This window comes from Sesamum indicum, linkage group LG6 (genome assembly GCF_026168435.1).
Source record: "Sesamum indicum cultivar Baizhima isolate 11 linkage group LG6, ASM2616843v1, whole genome shotgun sequence".
NCBI lineage: Eukaryota > Viridiplantae > Streptophyta > Magnoliopsida > Lamiales > Pedaliaceae > Sesamum > Sesamum indicum.
In genome coordinates this window covers 26,879,702-26,900,811 of record NC_142662.1, presented here as the reverse complement: position 1 = coordinate 26,900,811, position 21,110 = coordinate 26,879,702, and the positions used below count along the sequence as shown (strand labels likewise).

Sequence of the window (21,110 nt, the reverse complement as noted above, 5' to 3'; positions counted from 1 at the left end):
ATAATAAAAATTAAAATCACAATATAAAATTTAAATATCTTAACAAATATGAATATAATGAATTAAAAAGATTATTGATGAGGAAATTTGCATAATTACCGAAATACCCTCCTACTTTTGGCACAAGCTCTACACCCAAAACTGTCATCATGCCTGCACCTAGGACTGAACCTATGACTGCGCATGGTGGGGCCCACTGTGCAGTTGCAGCAGCGGCGGCTGCAGGTCCGACAGAGGGTGACGTGGCGCGCCCTCACTGGAGCCACGTGTGACGCGTACAGAGGGTACCGTACCAGTATAAATACCCTCATTTATGGTATTTTAAATACGTTTTGACTATCTACTTTTACCGCCAATTTGTGTTCTAACTCGATCCCATTATCTTATTTTCGATCCCATCCTTTCTGACTTAAGTATCGGAGGGCCATCGCCGAGAGCTTCTCGGCTATTCTGACTTTTGCTGTGTTCTCAGGATCCGCTCCAGGTAGCTTGAAAGAGAGAGTCAGCGATCACGACCCGGTTGCCCGACCTAGCGACTCCGATCCGGAAATCCTAATTTTGAGCGACCTACATCAATTATACATTATTAATTTTTATTATAAAATTATTTAAAAATATACTTATATTAAATATAAAATACCAAAAAATAAAAAAATTACATTACATCGCCTAGATCTGATTTAGGCGAGATGACGACTATCGCCCTCCTTCTTTTGTCTGCTCTCTTTCTTTCTTTTTTTTTTTTTTTTTTCTTTTCTAGGAAACGACTGCCCGTCTCCCTCTTTATTTTTTATACTGACGTTGCCTAGATCGGGGCTTGGCGGGGGCGGGAGTTGGGGGGTGGGAGTAGGGTTTTTTTTAAAGAAATATTATTTTTTATAATATATATTTAAAATTAATAAATTTAAATTCTTAATTTTTTTTATAAATTTAAGATCTAAGGATTAAAATTAATTGATTAGATCTGACGACTTTCATCTAATCAATAAGGATCCATCTGTCATTAAAAAAAGAATAATACGTAATATACAAGGGCTAACGGTCATTTTATAAAAAAGTTAGCATCATTAGTTATAGTTGACGAAGAGGGGCGATTAAGCTGAATTTTTAAAATACATGGAAGGTGTTTTCGCCTATTTTCAAATTAGAAGGAAAATTTTTATTGAATTTTTAAAATACAAGGGGAAATTTATACAATTTAAACAAAAAAAAAAAAAAACCTAGATAGGTGAAAAATGAGTTTGTAAGTTTGAGTAAATTGAGGGCAGAAGCAATGAGTAGTAGTAATGATGAGTTGCTGACCGAAAAGAAGGGAGACAAACAACTTAGGGCTACATACATTACATAGGTTGTCACATGTTTTGCTTCTTAAAGACTTATTTCTTACCGCTAAACTAAAGCAGCGGTTATAATTGAAATTTTATGCTTTCATCATCCTACTTTCTTCACTAATGCTTTCATTTTTAATTATTGATTATATTATATAATTCATTTCTTCATTCGATATCCATATTCAAATCTATACATTAATAATTCAAACAAAATAATAACAAACTATTATAGAAATAGATATACATTCATATTCATAAAATTTGAATTTTCAATTTTTTAATTATGAGATATCATTTTTACCAATCGATCATCAATACCTGAACCAGCCTTCCATGGGTCACTTGCTTTGTCTTAGTCATAGGAAGCCCATATCATGTTGAACAAATTCCAATCCAGTCCAACTTGGTTTCATCTCATAATATGTGTTCTTTAAATTTTTTTATTCTTTATTTTTGTTTTGAGTGGTCCATTACAAATTACATCATACCATCTTAATGATTTACAACTATAATACTATCGATAACTAATATAAAATATTTATATTTAACTATTAATTACAATAAAAATAGATTGATAATCATTATTAAAGTAAAACATCATCCACATATTGATTGAATTCAAATGCTAACAAAATTCCGTAAAACCCGAAATTCTACTGTACCTTATTATGATTGGATATATAGCGATATGGGATGACAAGTGTTCTGTGAGCATTTTTATGCGGATTCCACAACTTCACAATTAGGATTCCCCTCTAGCAATGATCATCCACAAGGGAGGAAATACACAAACAAGATCATAGTTAATATTAAGTTCTTGCTATTCACAAGATGTCAGTTAACTTATTTTTTTACTCAGTAATCTACACTATGCCATATGGTATCTTTACGCAACTTATTTTAGACGCATTACATCTAAGAATTTTAGACTAACCATTCAAAATTTATTTGATAGATTGTAACACATGTAGAGAAAAAATAAACATAAAAATAGTTCAAAAGTAATTTCTACTAGTATATGTTTGTTTGTCTTACAATAAAAGACTGATCATCGAGTATTTATACTGAAACACTTATTAATTGTACTGTGGACAAAAGAAATTCAAGAGCCATGTGGGCGCACTCAAATATAATATTGGATCAAACTCGATGCTCGGATATATACAGTGAACACCAACTGCATATTTATCATCTGTGTAAAATCATTGGTGCAAGAATCTTGCAAATTTATCCTAAAGTGGGAATGTTACTGGATAAGTTCTTATCCTTTGCTGTGTTTACACATAAGCTCATGAGGATCCAACAACAGAGACTAGTTGAGAAATATCCAGCCCTCTCATTTCAATTTTAACAAATTTTGTCCTAACCCTGATGCTGCATTATCCATTCTCAGATTTTCACACTTTCCTAAAGGAGTTGACATTATAAAAAGTTGGTTCCTTTGATTTGGAGAATATTATTATCACTAATCTGATTATCTGTGTGAACCACACACAAAAATGTGCAGATTCTTTAACATTTTATAGTTCCATTTCTAGCAGTAGCAATGCCCTTTATGCAACTCCATTTGCTGCAATAATGTTAGTTTTTTTCTGTCCAAAAGATAGATAGAATATATCCCAACCTCAATTCCTGCCCCTTCCCCACCTGCAAATGTTATTTTCATCATAGGCAGCAGCAGGCTATTAGAATCCGAATGCATGCCACTGATGATGATCATGTCTTAAATATATGCTGCTGACTGTTTTGGCTGTACGGATATGCACACCATGTGTCAACAACTTGTCCGCACCACAAATTAAAGGGGTCACTTTCAAGAAATCATGAAGCGTTGTTTTCCTTATCCACACAAATATCTTTAAAGCAACTAACTGTATGATTCCCAACTTGAACTGTCAACTGCTCTCTATAAATAACAACCTCTGATTTCACGAATTCAAACATCATTGATCATTTCTTGGTTTTTGAGCACAAGTTGTTTGATTCAGAGTAATGGACAGAGTAAGGGAGTTAGCATCCAAGAAGGCTGCAGTTATCTTCACAAAAAGCTCCTGCTGCATGTGCCACAGCATCAAGGCGTTGTTCTACGATTTAGGAGCTAGCCCGGCTGTGCACGAGCTTGACCATGAGTCCAGAGGCAAGGAGATGGAGTGGGCGTTGAGAGGGCTAGGCTGCAACCCCACCGTCCCGGCTGTGTTTATCGGTGGAGAGTTCGTTGGCTCGGCCAAAGATGTGATCTCCCTCCATGTTGATGGATCTCTGAAGCAAAGGCTCATTAATGCCAAGGCGATTTGGTTTTAGCAACAACCTAAAACTAGTAGCACTAGTATATGCGATCATCATGCTTAGATATATATAGTGCAGTGCAGTGATGAGGGAAGACAGCTACATGCAGTAGTAATCAAGCATGTCAGTTACAAGTGAAGCTTCTAGCTGTGTAATTATGGGCTTTGTCCTGATTTTGTCGACTTTTGTAACCTTGGCTTAAGTCTACTTTTGGTGACTTTTGCTGGAGTAGTGAAATCCTGACTTAATCAAATGTTCTTGTTGGAATTTTTCTCATTCTACCTTCATTTCTTTGTTGACATTTTAAGTAGAAATTGGTGGTGACTTCTTTTAAGATAGGTTACGAGTCAAGTCGATCTAAACATCGAGCATGTTTAAAGTATTGATTACGAGGAGTAGTTTCGTTACAACTACAATGATGAGCTTAATTATTGATTTAATAGCAGTTATGATTACTGAAATCAAATACTTTGAAATTAGGGAGTTTTTTATGATCACGTCTAAAAAAGATTGTTACACTCATCATCTATTACTTATATTTTTTATTTATAAAAAAAGAAGAAATGTATTATGCGCATAACCAAGAGATGAACATGAGATAGCGATATATTATTACATTACATGATGATGTGGATATGATTATTACCGAATTATATGTGCAGCGCACGGTAAGTAGATATTTGGAGGGAAGGCATAGTGGTTATCTTTTTGTCGTCAAAATGATTTTGGGCCTTATTTGGTTAATTCTGCCATGTCTATAGTATCATTTGGGCCTCCGTTTCGAAAAATGGGTTTATTGGAGGCATATCTTTTTCTCTGGGCTTTTTAAACAAATAAAAGTTTTATTTATTTCTTTATTTTTTTGTTGTGAGGATCAAAGATAGGGTGTGACACCCCCTACGTAATTACAATTCTTCTCATAAGAAATAATCATTCAACCTGATAAAATAAAAATTATTTTCACTAGTACAATATATAACCCTCAAAATGACATATGTCGTCAAATTTTTATATTTAATTCTCAACCTTAGTATCTATGAACATAAAGAATGGAGAGAAGTGAAGATTCTTATTTAATACATAAATAATTATACAGCTGGAGCTCCCAATTCAAACATTCCACTGTTGACCCACCTATTAATACTGATGATCGTCTAGTCACTATGGCATATTCCCTGAAAAAAAATACGATGTCAACTCTGTAAGTATAACTAATTAATATATATACATACAGGGCAAGCACTGTATAATACAATCACGCCAACCAAATATTCGTTATATACTACCAACAAATATAAAAAGTAACACATACCTATTATCTTATATCAGTCCACGACGAAACATATGACATTAGAGTTTATTTTCTTAAGGCACTGCTTACCCAAGCTGTAATATATCATTCAATAGTTTTGTCAGTCATCAACATCTCAATTAGTATCATATAATATAAAACACATGATAGCTATCAAATGCGATATCCCCACACCACCCAAGTGTGTGGCAATATCAACACAAGATATCGCAATGAACATGGTATCCTCACACCACCCCATTGTGTAGCTATCAACATAGGATATCTCCCACTACCCCAAATACTCCAGTACCTTTCGCGCCATAGTACCTAGCTTTATGTATTTTTTTGGGTTCATATCATATATCATGTCATCAATTAAATCACCGTAAATCATGGAATAAGCCCCCAGTTAGGTAAGCCATCTTTTCATCTCAATTCACAATATTTCCATCAATATATTCCTTATTTAATTTTATTCAACAACTAATTTTCCATCAATAAGTCTTCGCCCAATCCATTCAACAATCAAATATAATATAACACAATAATTCATCCATCTTTACCATACACAGAATAAAAAAAAAAAAAAAAAAACTCATGACAACAACTTTATAGAATAACTATGTAATCCAACAAAGAATCGACAATTAACGATCCAGTACATAATATATATATATATATATATATATATTATATACACTCAATTTTCTTACACCATAACCTCATGTAAGCATATAACGAAAACTCCACAGAGCAACAGGACAATAAAGATAAATAAACAACAATTCAGAATCAAACATACAACACAAACATAAAATTATAGAGTTAAATTCATTTTTACCCCCTGTGATATGGGAAAATATAAAAAAACCCCTTGTGAAAATTTAAATATAAAAAATCATCCATATGTTATGAGTAAAGACTCGCACTGTCCCCTAGTTAACTTGAGCCTATTTTTTAGGGACAATGACTAAAATACCCTTCCTGGTCAACCTAGTCAATTTTGGTCTATTAAAATATATCTATAATATATTTATAATAAAAAATTAAAATTTTATATAGAAAAACTTATTTTTTTAGTTCGTTAAATATGCTCAATATTAACTTTAGTCCGATAATTATGCTCATTTTTATAAGTCCATTAAGTTTCAAAATTGATTAAATTTAGTCATTCAATAGCCGAAATTTTGATTTTAGATCGAAAAATAACATGGCATGCCAATTGAATATATGTTGGATTTTTTTAGTCCTAAATAGCTTTATAAAATGAGTTGAATGATATATTAGATACAATTATATTATATATATATTATTATAATTTATAAACTAAAATTATTATAATTTATAAACTAAAATTATTATAATTTATAAAATAAATTTATTATTTTTAAAATAATAATCAACCCCCACCCCCGACCTGGCGAAGCCTGTCACCCAGGGTTGAGGAGGCGGGCGACCATACTCTCCCTTCACCGCCATTGTTTAAAATTTATTTTTTAATTAATTTAATTAAAAAATATTATATTAACATATTAAAATAATTATATATTACATACAAAATAATTTTTTATTAAATATATTATTTTGAAATTTATTAAATTATATATAATATTATATATATTACATTAGAGAGAATGGCAAAATTGTGAAAAAAATATACTTTTCAGACCTATAATCTCAATCAAGGCGCGTATACCACAATTCTGACTTCGGGGGTTTTTTTATTTTTTTTTTCTTATCACCGGAGTGTAATTGATACTTTATCTTTCTCAATTTTTTTTTTAATATTATCAATATCATAGGGGGATTCTTGAATTTTCTATGATTATACATATGCCGATATATATAAATTAATTAACTATACTTACTTCCAATATCAAACGATTATGTTAATGCAAGTAGCTACTCAACCCTTTTTTTTATTTTCGCGTTCTGTTTTCATCGCAGCAAAATGTGCGTGTAAATGTGAACTTATGTGTGTCCTTTAGTATGTGAAGTTTGAGAGTCAAGTCAAAAGTGTGAATGTGATATATATATATATATGGCGGGTAGGGAGGGTCTATGATAAGTATGGCGGTAGGGAGTGCCTGCAAAAAGAGCCGCACGTTTAAGTTGTAGAGGGAAAAGTACACGTGGCCATTAATTTCAAACTAAAATTTCATTTCTTTCAAATGTAATTTCAATCCCATATTATAGGTGATCGATTTTACAATATTGATATCTCTTACTTCTCAAAATAACAAAAAATAATTCCACAATTTAATGGTCAAGTGTAAGAACATCATGCTGCAAAGCAAATAGCCAAAAATAATCCCATCACACTATAAGGACTCATCGGAGAACTGAATGTCCAAAGCAGATGTTTCTTTTCATGTTCGAATGTTGTACATAGTTCCATATTTGGTGTGGGCATAAGGAGATAATCCCTAGATTATTGCACTAAATAAATCGCATGGAAGATGAAATTTCATGGTTGAATGAAAAAATCAAGAATATGGCCACCTGTAAAGAATGAGAATATTTACCTTGTGTCGTTGATAGTTTCTTGGATTCTACTACTTTGAAATTGTTGTTTTAATGTTACAAAAGAAGTTGATAATAGTGGGACTAATATTGCAATTTTTCCCGTTTCTTTCCAACTTCACTAAGAGTTAATCGCAAGTGCAGAATACAGATTTTCTGTTCAAAATTTAATTATGAGGTGCTTTTTACACATGACCACTAAATTATGAGATTATCATTATCTATTTTATGAAGTAGGGGATCAATCTTATATAAAAAATTTATATTGTGGGACTAAAGTTATAATTTTTTCCCTACTACTATTTGGATGAAAAGATTAACCAAGTAAATTATACTCCGGAGTGAGTTAAAAATATAATTACAATAAAAAAATAAAGTCCCAGTTCACAAAATTAATATTCAGAATATACATAACAGCTAAATTAGATGTCTCATGTAATAGAAATCATGGAAGACTCGAGTCGACAACAAAAATTTAACATAAGATATGCCCAATCGATATATATCAATCATGCACATATGTTCCAAAATTCGAGGGGTTCCAGAAAGGAAGAACACATTTCAATTTGATGTTGGAGTTGAGGAATTTTGGCTGATTTAAAGAGGAGACAAGTGTGAGATCATAGCTTAGTGTTATTCAGTCATTTCTTACATGGAATATGTTTACTTTTATCACAAGACTTATTATTATTACAAGGGTTCTCATTCGATTTTATCACTTTTGTGGATTCTTCTTGTTTTCCTTCACCTGTTTTTTCTGCACGTTACATGTTTGTTCCTGTCGCTCCATCGACATCTCATTTCAATCACTTAGCAAGAGTGGAACATGTGTTAGATCCTCTTCATCAAACCTTATCCCTCACAATTCAAGAATGAGAGATACATATGCATACATACATACAGTCAATTTAATTAATCATGACATGTGTGCATGTCTCTCTCTCTTCTCGTGAAAGATTTGTTATTCTTGGATGTCTGTCCTATATATATATATATATATATATATGTTGCCTTCTCTTTGTCTTGTAGGTGCCCACAAAATTCCTCCACATCCAAGACCTCAGGAACTCGTTAAAGTCTATAAAAGTTTGGATCCAATAGCTGGGGGGGGGGGGGGTACGTACGTTCCCTTCCCCATCTCAACTTCCTACAATTTTCATGTATAACCGTGAGTACTAAATAATCGCGAAAAATCCCGTCTGCTGCATATGTAATTATATTAGTCTTGTGATTCAATTATGTAACTCGAAACATTTATGATTGAAACTACCATGTATACATGTGAAAGGTTATAAATGGTTTGTACGGTATGCATGCAAAGATTGCCACAAGTTGGTGGGCGCGCGCACAACACCAAGATTCACCACCGAAAGCCTTCTTATTCGCGATCTCCCTCCCCGATACACAGAATATATATTTTTTTCACAATTGCAAGAATCTGCACCAAAATTGACCATCCTGCATGAAAATCTACACTTCTTTTACATCATCATGATTCTCTTATTTCCGTTTCCCTTGTAATAACAAGAACAATATGCAACCTCCGTGGTCAACGGTCGCACTACTATGTCTTGTGCCTGAAAATTAATTACCCGTCTCTAAATTTTTTATTATTCTGTATCATTGTTAACTGGTTCAGCATTTTTTGAGATTCGTCTTAATTACAAATACTTGAAAATTATAAAACCGATTGACTGATGTAATCTGCAGCTTCGCATATCATAGGGTCAACAAAATTGTTGCGATGTCCACCGAATTGATTCAAAATGACAAGAATCCGGTGACGATTGTTCAAGTTGTGTGAACTAAAACATTTTAGTATCTTTTTCTTGAAAAAGTACCTTTAGCTGATTTTTTTTGCCCTCCAAGTTGTGTAGAAAGCCCACCTTCTTTTTCAATGTTCTTGCATGGGAAAAGCACCCCCATTCTCTTGTGCTGTTTTTTTTTTCTTATAAATAGAGCCCAAAAACATCCCAGGTTCAGGCAAGCCAATTTTCTTGCCTCCTCAATTTCGCACAGTTTTCGTACTGGAAATTGTGCTAGCTGACGATTTCTTCTTAGTATTGTCAATCAAATCAACCTTAAACGCCTGTACCGTTTTGTCACTTATATAAAGGGGTCGTCGAGGACTGAGAAAATGGAGAAGATTGTGAAACTGGCATCAGAAAATGGAATCTTGATCATGAGCAAGAGCAGTTGCTGCCTGTGCTACGCGGTGCAGATGCTATTCCAAGATCTGGGGGTACACCCTTTGATCTACGAAATAGACCATGATCCTGAGGAGAAGGAAATTGAGAAGGCCCTGGTGAGGATGGGGTGCAGTGGACCAGTGCCGGCGGTGTTCATCGGGGGGAAGCTGGTGGGGTCGACCAATGAGGTGATGTCTCTCCACCTCAGTGGGTCCCTCATTCCCCTCATCACCCCATATCAGGCTTTGTCTAATGTCAAATGATGAGTTTGATGATGATGATGAAGCTGTCTGATGATCACCATCACCTAGTACTGGCTGTTTCTTTATCTTTTTATGTTGTAATGATATGTGTGTACTAGAAGAATAAGATTTGGTGGCTTATCAGTGAGCCAGCTCTGTGTAATTGTTGGCTTAGGACGTTATTACATATATTGTTGTGGATAGCTTAATTTGTACTTAGTCATGTGGCCAATGTAGCTAAATTAGCTATCTCTCAACTACTATCATCAATTGGCTACCTACTCAATCAATTTCGTTATAATTTAATGTATTCTAACTTACTTTTGCCTATTCAATTTGCTCAAACATATAGTTGTAATTAAGGACTGATTACTGATATTTTCTTTGTGTTATTGAGGATTTCAAAATTCATAGTAAAGAGTACTTTGAGTTGGTTTGTCTGAATATTAAATTGTTATATTCAAGGGTTAATCACACTCCTATGTTTTGAATATAATTACACGTAAATTCCATATAATTTAAGAAATTATATCTAAGTAATGAAATAGAGGGTTTACTTGAAATTATATCACATGTTAGGGGGGAAAGATGTAATAATCCCTAAAATAAACCCATAGTTATGCTTAACTTTTGATTGAAGAACATGTTCATTAATTCTCAGACAATGCAATGTTGAGACTGCGAGTGGGAGTGGTCTGAGACTGTTGTTTCCAGACAAATATGCCCTGTACGTAATCTATCACTTTCATCTTAGTATCATAATGGCATCCACCTTCCATCTCAACACCCCCCAATTCCAACCAAACATATTAAATATTAAATATAATAAAACATTAACATCCGACAATTTGCTATTCATTTTTCTTTTTAGTGATCGATTTGACAATTTTTTGCGGTATATTGAAATAACAATTGAGGAAATACCTTATTTTTTAAATTAATTGAATGGTAAGTGACTATAGATATATATAAACCACATAAAAATTAAAATGCATTTATAATAATTAAGTTAGATTTAACAAGACTCAATTGGAATTTTCTTTTTTTAAAGAAAAAAGATCTCTAATGCCGCCACAAATTGGCAATTAAGGATTCACCCCAGTAGGTAGCCCAAAAGGCTTCAAGCCAGATTTCATAAAGAAATGGGGTCACCTGGCTAAAGCGCAGATTTGGACACGGACACAGTGCGACATCTAAATGTATGGCATGAAAGAAGGGGGGAGGAAAGGGTTCATTTCTCTTTATGAAATTCCTAATTGCATAAAGTTTAAGAGAAAAGAAATGGTCCCATGGAATTCAACTGATAAGCAAAAGGTGCTACAAAATTCCAATTCCAAGGAAGGTAAAACACTTGTTAGGTCATAACCCCAACCCAATATTTATATGTTGGGCTCTTCAAATACAAGTTGAATGTTACTCTTTTGAAAATATTTATAGACTTATAAATAGATTTTCGATTTTAATATTTGTCTAAAATCTAATATCCACAAACTTCTATATTTGAATGAGATATTTTGAATAACTTTAACATTCTTTATTTCCTGCTGCATTTACTCTACTTTTATTATTAACATCTTTTCTTTCGTAAATCATTTAAATCAATCGTTTTTTTAAAATTATTCATATAGTTATATTCCTTTTATTTTTCTATCAATTCAAAATTTATAGTGTGAAAGGAAAATAACATTCATGTTCAATTAATTTGGATATAAAATTAATTATTTATGATAGTAAATTCCTTTTTAAATTCAGGTTTCATATATATATATATATATATGGAAATTATATTTTTAATGAAATGTTGGCGTATGAAACTATAACTTATTAAGTTGTCTTTTTCCGCTCATCCGAGTTTAGTTACTTTTACTCTGAAATCGCGTTTTAATGAAATTTGCCCCCCCTCCCTAATGCCCTCAAACTACAATCAACAGAACGACGATTTTAGTTCACATCGGAAGGCACTTTTAAGTTAATTACCACCACAGAGATCCGGTTTCCCGCAAATGTGCCGCAGCCGCCCGCGGTGGAACCCTCGAAGCTTCAACAATCAACAATTGTGACCGTGTCTTGATTTCTTGCGACTTAATTTTTAACGGGTGGACGCAGGTTCTCTGCCTTTAATCACTTCTTCTGATCTGCATAATAATCCGTCAATGGAGGCCCCTGACGCTAATGCTGACGTTGGACGAACCCAGAATCGCGATGATGATAATACTTCGAGACAAGATTTCGGGAAACTGCTTTACGGGTTTGGTTGCATCTTCAAATTTTGTCATTATTTGTTGGTGGGCTTTGCTTTTCTTTTTGAATTAATGAAACAATCTTGTTTTTTCTTTTCCAAAATCGTGTATTAGGTGCGAGCATTATAGGAGAAGGTGCAAGATAAGAGCCCCTTGCTGCAACCAGATTTTCACTTGCCGTCACTGTCACAACGAAGCCACAGTGAGTTTTTTGTGTTGTGCGCCTGTGTATTTGCGTGCGTGCTTTTCTTCTTTGATTAAAACAGGGTTTTTATATTGTGAATTCTTGTGGAATTCTATAGAGTGCCTTGAGCAATCCGAAAGAGAGACACGAGATTGTTCGCCATGATGTTAAGCAAGTAAATTTGCTTCTCTTTTATTTTTAGTTTGCTGGTTGTGAATATTTATGTTTTCTTTTACTATGGTGGTAAACTTTTACTGATGTTGTCTACTTAGGTTGTTTGTGCGGTATGCGGTACAGAACAACAGGTCTAGTATACCATCTGCTCCTCCAATTATTTTGAGTTTTTGGTCATTTTAAGTGTGGTTTTTGTTGGTTTCATTGATGTTTTTTTGATTTCTTTCCTTTTCTATAGGTTTCCAATATCTGTTCGAATTGCAGAGTCAAATTTGGAGAATACTTCTGCGATATATGCAAATTCTATGATGATGATGTAATACCCTCATTATTATATTTTCATGACATAATACAAAAACATGCTCAATGTATTTGCAAAAGAAAAAGAAAGAAAGAGGAGAGAGAGAGAGAGAGAGAGAGAGAGAGAGAGAGAGAGAGAGAGAGAGAGAGAGAGAGAGAGAGAGAGGAAGATACGTTTAGAAGTAATGCAGGGAGAGCATCTTTTCTTAATCTTTTTTGTTTAGTGACACTGATAGCTTGTTTGATGTGACAGATCACCAAAGAGCAGTTTCATTGTAATGACTGCGGCATTTGTAGGTAAGAGAGCTCTATATTCTCACCACATAGACAACTTTGTATTTTTTACAAAGTAGAGACTTGTGTTTTGTCTAATGCTTGTATTGATGCAATCATGATTCAGAGTTGGCGGGCGAGAAAACTTCTTTCACTGCCCTAAGTGTGGTACGTAGTTTAAATTCTTGTAATATGTAGTGTATGCACAACTAATTTCTTGTACCCGCTGCTTGCACTTTAATATCATTGAATTGAACTTCATGGTTTTGTGTGTGAAATCCTCAAAGACAAGATGTTTAATTAGACTTAAGACATTAAATACGCATTTTCCTTCTTGCTTCCCACTACTTTCTTCGATATGCCTACTCTGTGTTAGGCATTTCTCTACAGAAGCTAAGTAATTAGTTGTTGTCACTGTATATAAAGCTGGCAATGCCTTACCATTGTACTACCAGTGAGATGTGGATCATATTTTGTGGGTAATGCAAGTGTAAATCATGTGCCAAAGCCTGCATGTGATCTCATTGCACTATGAACCATGGGGAGTGCAAGCAAGAATTACCTACCTTGTGCCTTGATGAGTTTTACTTAACTATTGGAAACAAAAACTTTCTCAGCCAACATTGAAACCAATGCTCCTTTTGGTGCGCCACCATAAATAGGAAAAAGGACTAACTTAACTTTGTTCTTCCCCCAGGTTGATATTTCCTAGTATGTCTATTTCTGATTTTGTTAATGTTGGTTGATTATCTGCTTTAAATCCTGAATCCTTGTGGGCATACACATCCCCACATAACATTATCTTTCTGTTGCAGGATCTTGCTATTCAATAGGTCTACGCGATAATCACTTGTGTGTAGAGGACTCAATGAAGAGCCATTGTCCCATCTGTTATGAGGTTTGGTACTTCAACTGCAAATATTGATATCAATATAGTCTTATGTCCTTGGAATAATTTATCTTTGTGCATGCAGTTTCTTTTTGACTCGACCAAACAAACAACGATTCTGAAGTGCGGGCATACAATGCATGTGGAGTGTTATGAGGAGATGTTCAGCCAAAACCAGTAAGTCTGATAGTATCTATTCTTTCCTCTTACCTGAATTAGTTGGCTACTTGGCTCCTTTTCTTATCTTGTTTTGGTTCTTTGAGTAACATTTAAATTTTATGTTCCAATTGTTTTTTCAGATACCGCTGTCCAATCTGCTCCAAATCAGTGTTGAATATGTCTAGAACTTGGGAAAGATTGGATCAGGAGGTATTCTATCATTTTCATGTTCTGCTTACTGGGTGTATATGAGGTTCCCTTCTGCTTTTATAGCTCTATTTTGGTTTCATTCTTTTTGTTGTCTGTAGTTTTCTTCATATTTTTCTGCTCACTGGGCACATGCAATTTATTTGATAATTTGTAACTTTTGTTAGTGAATTTTATAGATTCCACTTGATTTGCATCAAAGATACTTGTTCAAATTCTGGGAGCATGTTTTTCTGCCTGGCACGTTAGAACATTGTGGTGGACCTATTTGTACTTGTTTTCCTTTATAAGTCACACTTATCACTCTTGTGGTTAACATTATGCTTTTTCCTTGGAGGCATTTGACTAACATAATATGTGATTCATAATTCTGCATTGATATTGAGCAGCACTTGATACATGTAATCATTGGAAATAGGGTTAATTACATTGATACACCTGCCTAATACACAAGTTCCTCCGTCATTCATAAAATTACTGGTACACCCTTGGAGGGTGTGTGTGTGTGTGTGCATTAGTGTAATGCACCTCAGAGGGCATGTGTGAAAATTGCACCACTGGTTCAGTGGTGTACTGTAATTTTGCAAAGGGTGTGGGTGTTTGTATAATTAGACCTAACCTTAGGGGTGTCAATGTAATTTACCCCTAGAAATAATTTGTGTCTTTTTCCTTAAAACCAAACTGGACTTTTTGCACATTTTAGGTGAAAGTAGTCTATGAACTTGATCTTCAACTCCTGGCTTATTTTGATATGCACTTGAACTCCCTGCTTCTGATAGTGGAATAAGAAATGGTGTTGATCATGGTTCTTATCACGCAAACCCTTGCTGGGATTTCCAAGATTCTGAGCATTTGAGTTTAAGAAATCTCGTCATCCTTGCTAAACTGGCTACCATCTGTGCAAAGACATAGACCTAATCATGTCACAAGAGACTTATAACTGGAATTTACAAACAAATTTGATTTTACATTCCCATGACTGTCCAAATTACTATGGTCCATTATATTTGAACATGTTTGATTTGGTTCAAACATTCTGGAGAATTCTGCCTGTATAATACAATAATCTGACCAAGTGAGTTTGCATTGTGAAGATGCCTGTGCAAGATATCTGGGATTTAGGCATAAATTGAACCTTGCCAAATGTTTCTCTCCGCTTTCAATTGTTTATTTGTGCACAAGGTATTGATACTATTTTGATTTGCATTACTTGACAGATTGAAGCCACTGCAATGCCCGAGGAATACCGCTATGAAGTAAGTTTGTCAACAAGATTCGTGTCTTCATCGTTTCTCTCCATGAATCTTTGAGCAATTTCAATGTAGTGAATATCAAACAGTCTCCTTTCTGTCACTTGCATTACATCCTTGATGCAATTTATATTACGGATATGACGATAATTGAAGATAACAGAAGTTGAATATAATTTTACAGGTTCAAATACTGTGCAATGATTGCAACAATAGGAGCAAGGCATTTTTTCACATCTTTGGCCACAAGTGCCAGCATTGTAATTCTTACAACACCCGTGTGATAACAAGTGGGGAGAATAATCAAAGATAACTAAATGCGAATTGTTTGCTGCTTCACTTGATTGGCAGATATTGCTACTTCCGCGGAAGCTTTACCGGGTTATCCATCAAAAGATGTTTTCCCAACTATTCTTTGTGTTGCCTGCTTTTGATTAGGTTTGATTTGCTATACACCAGGTATCTCTCGGATATTTAGATGATTATTCTAGCCCACCAGTGACTTGATGACTATTCGGTTATGTAGAAAAATTTGTGATAATTACTTTACAGATACGATGTGTCCACTGGGGTTCTCCAGCTTCTTGTATATATTTATCATTTTGGGTTCTAGTGTGAAAAATAAAATAAAAAATAAAATTCTCTTTGTCTTGACAGAAAATGTAAGTATAGTTTTTATTACATGAATATATCAATTTGGGCAATGATTTTATTTCTTTCTTGTCGAAACGGATAGATGACATGTTATATTCTGGATTCTGGTATTCTGGACACGTGCATTGAAAATTGATGCTAAATACGGGTTTAGGTACAGGAACTCTGCTGACTGCCATATCTTGTGGATGACTTTCCCGCATATTTGTTAGCTAATGAAGTTTTGGCATTTTCCAATACATGGTGATTCGTCTGCTACGTGTGTATATATATGTAGGCTGCATCTTCCATATGTTATCCTTCACTTTTATCTTAATTCAGAGGAATGTTGTTTGTAGAGTTGAAAAGTCTCTGGGTCCCCTGAAACACAAATATCCGTCTTGGTGGAATAGGCATTTTATCTTTCTGATGGAACCATGAAAAAGTGCATTTAAGCAGCTGAAAACGAAATATTTGTCCCACACCCACGCCCACTTTTCCTCTTCATCTTTTATTTTTTGTAAATTATATTGTTATTTTGGTACATGATCAACACTTGTTAGGACGGCCCTCAGGAAGTACAGGTCATTTATCCTCAGGATTTGGTTGTTTCGATTTAAGCAACATAGAGAAAGAAAAGCAGCAGAGGAAATTATGTATGTTTTTTACTTTGATTTCTAAGAGGAACTCTACTCTGGACTTGTGTAGATATGATATAATTGTGAGAGACATTAAATCTATTCTTAGTTGGTTGAATGCAATCTACTGCCACTGCCAGACAAGATTGGGACAGACACTAACACGACCATCATATCCCTTTTCCTTTTCCATTGTTCGTTTAAAAACTCAACAAATATCTTTATATGGGGCTACAAAATCTCTTCTTCACAATTTAAACTGAATCTAGCAGCAGAAAATGGTGAAATCGACCAATCTCAAATGGAAATTAGAAAGAGAAAAAAAACGAGTTATCTGAGAGCAGACATTGTCTTTCTTTTTTGCACTAAATTTATTGTAATTAATTGAAGAGTAATTGCTCCTTTGTTCTTGACTATGATTGAGACTTGGACTTGGACTTGGTTTAAGAAAAATACCATTTTCAGTTGCTGAAGATGAAGGTATTTTTGGTCGTAGTTGAGACTTGTGAAGCACGAAACACAACACAAAATCAAATTGGATTTAGATAGAGACGATTGACAAAAGTTAATAAACTATAAATACATTGTCTCGTCAGCTTCAAACTTCAAAGTTCAAACCCATTATACGTATTTTAATGTTTGATGAATATTCTTGGTTGGTTGGTTGGATGGAAAGCTATCCTATTCATCATACCCAACAAAAACAAATTTACCTTAGATTAAAAATCAAGAAAATAGGGTTCTAGACAATATAATTAATATTCTAATAAATACATACAATGTTCTAGCGTGCTTACTTGTTCTTCTCCTTACAAACCTTTTTTAATAAATAAAGAACACGTGAAAAGTGATAAGGTTGCTTTTCACTTTAGCTGCTGTCTTCTCCACAGCAGACGCTCTTCAAGTTCTTGATCATTTCTTCATTAATTACTGCGGGAGTGCAACCCCGGCTAGAAAATGATCACATAGCCAAATTCACTATTTTTCTACTTTTTTCCGGTTTATTTTTTTCTGAAATATCAAGAACGAGAAAAGAAGTAGTATCCAACGCCATGAGTGTAGCCGACCAAGAAAATTACGACTTTGGCGATCGAGGTGGTCGCCTCTGCGATTTCTGCAACGAATCGAAAGCCCTGCTTTACTGCCGGGCTGACTCCGCAAGACTTTGTTTCAACTGCGATAGGGAAGTACACTCCACTAACCCACTCTTCAAGAAACACAACCGCTCCCTTCTCTGCGATTCCTGCAATTCTTCGCCTTCTTCAATTTTCTGCTGCTCTGAGTCCGCCGTGCTTTGTCAGAACTGCGACTGGGAGAACCACAACAACTTTAAGTCTATTCATGACCGAAGACCGATTGAGGGGTTTAATGGGTGCCCTTCTGTGAGTGAGTTGTTGAATTTTCTTGGTTTGGAGGACTTGGGGAAGAAAAGTTTGGTTTTTGGTGGAGGGAACGATGAGGGTTTTCTGGATTTGTTGGTCTGGGAGACTCCTGCGGTTGTGAGTCTTGATGATTTGATTGTTTCGAACAATTCTGTGGATTCTGGGCTTAGTTTTCAGGCTATGGGGGTCCCTCCTTTGCCGAAGGTTTGTGCACTATTTTTGGGCAAAATTTGTTTTCTCAAGATTATGATTTGTGTTTTCCCGTTTTCCAGTAAAAGGGGATGTTGGGATTGTACTTTATGGTTCTTTCTGTACCTTTGGTTTATTTGATGAGAAGCTTCAAGTGGTCGGGGGGGGGGGGGGTGGAGGTGGTCACAGTTGCAATGCATTATAAACAGCTGCTCATTGTCGATTGTATAAGGAGGGTTGCATAAGGCTTATATTTTGATTAGCTCTCCGTGTATATCTTGGAGAACTTGTTTGCATTTACAAGTAACTGGATTCCTTTCAGGGTTCCTCTTTTCACAAAAAATTTTAGCTCTGGGTTACATTAGCTTGGTTTTGATCAGTTCTTCTAATTGGATAGATGGTTAGTTATTCCTAGAAGAAAATATTTCATATGTTGTACTTTCGTCTGTTGAAAACTAACAATGTTGGGTAAGGTATCTCCTTTGTTTGATAAATTATGCAACTAGATGATGCTGAGTCTTATGCATTCGACATGGTGGTGGTATCTGTGACGATTCTTTTAGCATTTTTATTTGATTTAGTTAACTTTGTTGTTTTTGAGGATTTCTAGTAGCAGGCTTCTTTATGGAACTTTCAGAACTTATATGCAGACATTGCAGCTGGGATTGCCAGGGCCTTGAACTCTTTTGAATTCTATATATGGCCCAATTTGTTCTATATTGTTTACAAATAACAGCTGCTGTAATCTTCTTGCTGGGCTTGTCCTTGCCTCAATGTTAACCTCCTTCATGATGTTATTCTATCAGAACCGAAATGCAGCATGTGGCAAACACAAAGAAGAAATACTCTGCCAACTTCGGGAGATGGCTAAAGCAGAACCCAACTTTGATGGTTCCATGCAAGAACTTGATCCTGTTGAATTTCAATCACTAGTGCCTGGAAAGTGTCAGTTGAGGGATATCAGTCCAGGCCCTGAAAGTAATGCAGAGCCGATATCAGTTCCTTCATATGAGGTACGGTGCGCCTTTCTTCCTAATTCATGCCATCGTATCAGTTTCTAGTTTTCACCTGTGTGCCTAATTATCCTTTGCGGTTGTACTGAGTAATGATCCTTAGTTCTGGTACTTTTCTCCATTACCACATGTCATAGCATGCATAGAACACCAATTTGAATTTATCACCAATGTGGGAATAGTACAACACCTGACTAAGAAGAGTGTAACTTATGCGAACCACCTGTTGTATGTGTTCTGGTGAACTGACTGCCGCGTCAAGTACCTTTCTCTGAGCCTTTCCAAGTTATCTGCATCACACTTAGGAGCAAGCCATTTATTATATACAGACGAAAATATTGTCTTGTTGGTTCTTGTTTCTATTAGGAAGATTTGCTATTAAAAATTGCCAATACTGTAATTCAGATTGTTGACATTTGATTTTATGTAGTTATTGTAGTACGTAATAAATTCTTTTCTGTGCCTACCATGATGTGTTTTGTGTGTGGGATGGTTTTAACTGATTAAATACAGAAATTACATGAAACTTTCTAATATATGTGCTCGATAGATATAGAAAGTACAAGTGATTTTGGTCTCTACTTGCAGACAAGTACACTTAATTGGTTTGATTTTACTGGTGGGGTTGAAGATAAAGGCTTTCCTTCCACATTTGTCGGAAGCTTCAACGAGATGAACCACTTGGTACCTGACAAGGATTCAGATGTTGGCGACTGTACAGGTATTGCAAATGGTCTCCAAGAAGTTCAATCATCTATTCCTGTCGATTCCAAGTCTTTTCAAGGGCTTCCTATATCCGGAGTACGTGAATTGAACACCCAGGAAAGAGACTCTGCAATCTCACGGTACAAAGAGAAAAGGAAAACTAGAAGGTAAAAGCTTTCATTTACTGTGCCCAATTAATTCTCATTTTCAAGCACTTGTATGACCCATTTCTGCACCATATGTGAATTCTGGTTCTTTCCTCCATCATACCAACCACCCCCACCAAGTTTTTGGAGATTCCTTTGGTCAAGGGATTAGGTTTTGCTTCTTTTGGATTTCAGACATCTTTAAAACTTTGGAAAGGATGGTTTGACTGAAATTCTGAAAATGGGAAAATTTTGCATTGTTATATCTTTATCATAGCTGGTTGCAACTTCAGATTTTATTTTACAACATCTTAGGTACGACAAGCACATTAGATATGAATCAAGGAAAGTTCGTGCAGAAAGTAGGACGAGAATAAAGGGTCGATTTGCGAAGATGGACCGCTAAGAATCTTTGATGCTGGAAATTTGGCAGAAAGTAGGTTAAAGATTTCTCCATATTTTGCAAACATGGAATGAGGAAACTTTACATTCTTTCCGTAGTGGTATGCACTTATGCGGTTTCAATTGTATTGTTTCAATTGGCAAGTTTGTACTAACAGCAGTGAGTAGCCAAACTCTAGTTTAGCCTTGGTCCTAATGTCAAATTTAGGGAGTTGTGAAGACATCTATTTTCTTCTCCCCGCTTTCTCCTTACGAATGTGTATATGGATATGATGAGATATCTGTTGTATGTTTGTAGCATGTAAATGTGTAATTTGTAATTTGCGTTGTCTCATAAATAGTATGTTTCTTGCCTTTCACTAGTCTGCAATAAGCATCAACAAATTGCTTCTTTCACAATAAAGATGCCCACATTTTCAGTTCTTTCCTTCCCTCCTTCAAATATTGTCATTCGGCACTAA

At 35.0% G+C, this 21,110-nt stretch overlaps 4 protein-coding genes across 4 annotated transcripts; all 4 read left to right on the top strand.

The window, feature by feature from the left end:
* The first annotated feature begins 3,250 nt into the window (after window positions 1-3,250).
* Window positions 3,251-3,893, top strand: LOC105163178 (glutaredoxin-C11). Its single transcript, XM_011081429.3, has one exon. It carries the CDS (start codon window positions 3,324-3,326, stop codon window positions 3,630-3,632), a length of 309 nt encoding a protein of 102 aa, XP_011079731.1. The 5' UTR covers window positions 3,251-3,323; the 3' UTR covers window positions 3,633-3,893.
* A 5,509-nt stretch (window positions 3,894-9,402) lies between these two features.
* Window positions 9,403-10,171, top strand: LOC105163179 (monothiol glutaredoxin-S9). Its single transcript, XM_011081430.3, has one exon. It carries the CDS (start codon window positions 9,572-9,574, stop codon window positions 9,884-9,886), a length of 315 nt encoding a protein of 104 aa, XP_011079732.1. The 5' UTR covers window positions 9,403-9,571; the 3' UTR covers window positions 9,887-10,171.
* A 1,569-nt stretch (window positions 10,172-11,740) lies between these two features.
* Window positions 11,741-16,202, top strand: LOC105163180 (zinc finger (C3HC4-type RING finger) family protein). Its single transcript, XM_011081431.3, has 12 exons — window positions 11,741-12,113; window positions 12,220-12,307; window positions 12,408-12,464; window positions 12,562-12,594; window positions 12,702-12,779; window positions 13,017-13,060; window positions 13,164-13,204; window positions 13,852-13,934; window positions 14,011-14,102; window positions 14,225-14,294; window positions 15,509-15,547; window positions 15,726-16,202. The coding sequence occupies exons 1-12, from the start codon at window positions 12,019-12,021 to the stop codon at window positions 15,852-15,854; spliced, it is 849 nt and encodes a 282-aa protein (XP_011079733.1). The 5' UTR covers window positions 11,741-12,018; the 3' UTR covers window positions 15,855-16,202.
* A 1,426-nt stretch (window positions 16,203-17,628) lies between these two features.
* On the top strand, window positions 17,629-21,008 carry LOC105163181 (B-box type zinc finger protein with CCT domain-containing protein). Its single transcript, XM_011081432.3, has 4 exons — window positions 17,629-18,398; window positions 19,190-19,396; window positions 19,985-20,268; window positions 20,563-21,008. Exons 1-4 carry the CDS (start codon window positions 17,865-17,867, stop codon window positions 20,651-20,653), a joined length of 1,116 nt encoding a protein of 371 aa, XP_011079734.1. The 5' UTR covers window positions 17,629-17,864; the 3' UTR covers window positions 20,654-21,008.
* The last annotated feature ends 102 nt before the right edge of the window (window positions 21,009-21,110 follow it).

Bases quoted from the DNA above. Each gene is read 5' to 3' on its own strand.
- LOC105163179 (XM_011081430.3), top strand. From the start codon at position 9,572: ATGGAGAAGATTGTGAAACTGGCATCAGAAAATGGAATCTTGATCATG.
- LOC105163178 (XM_011081429.3), top strand. From the start codon at position 3,324: ATGGACAGAGTAAGGGAGTTAGCATCCAAGAAGGCTGCAGTTATCTTC.
- LOC105163181 (XM_011081432.3), top strand. From the start codon at position 17,865: ATGAGTGTAGCCGACCAAGAAAATTACGACTTTGGCGATCGAGGTGGT. The intron at 19,397-19,984 runs GTACGGTGCGCC...CTCTACTTGCAG, and splicing joins TATCAGTTCCTTCATATGAG to ACAAGTACACTTAATTGGTT. The intron at 20,269-20,562 runs GTAAAAGCTTTC...ACAACATCTTAG, and splicing joins GAGAAAAGGAAAACTAGAAG to GTACGACAAGCACATTAGAT.
- LOC105163180 (XM_011081431.3), top strand. From the start codon at position 12,019: ATGGAGGCCCCTGACGCTAATGCTGACGTTGGACGAACCCAGAATCGC. The intron at 12,465-12,561 runs GTAAATTTGCTT...TTGTCTACTTAG, and splicing joins TTCGCCATGATGTTAAGCAA to GTTGTTTGTGCGGTATGCGG. The intron at 13,205-13,851 runs GTACGTAGTTTA...TTTCTGTTGCAG, and splicing joins CTTTCACTGCCCTAAGTGTG to GATCTTGCTATTCAATAGGT.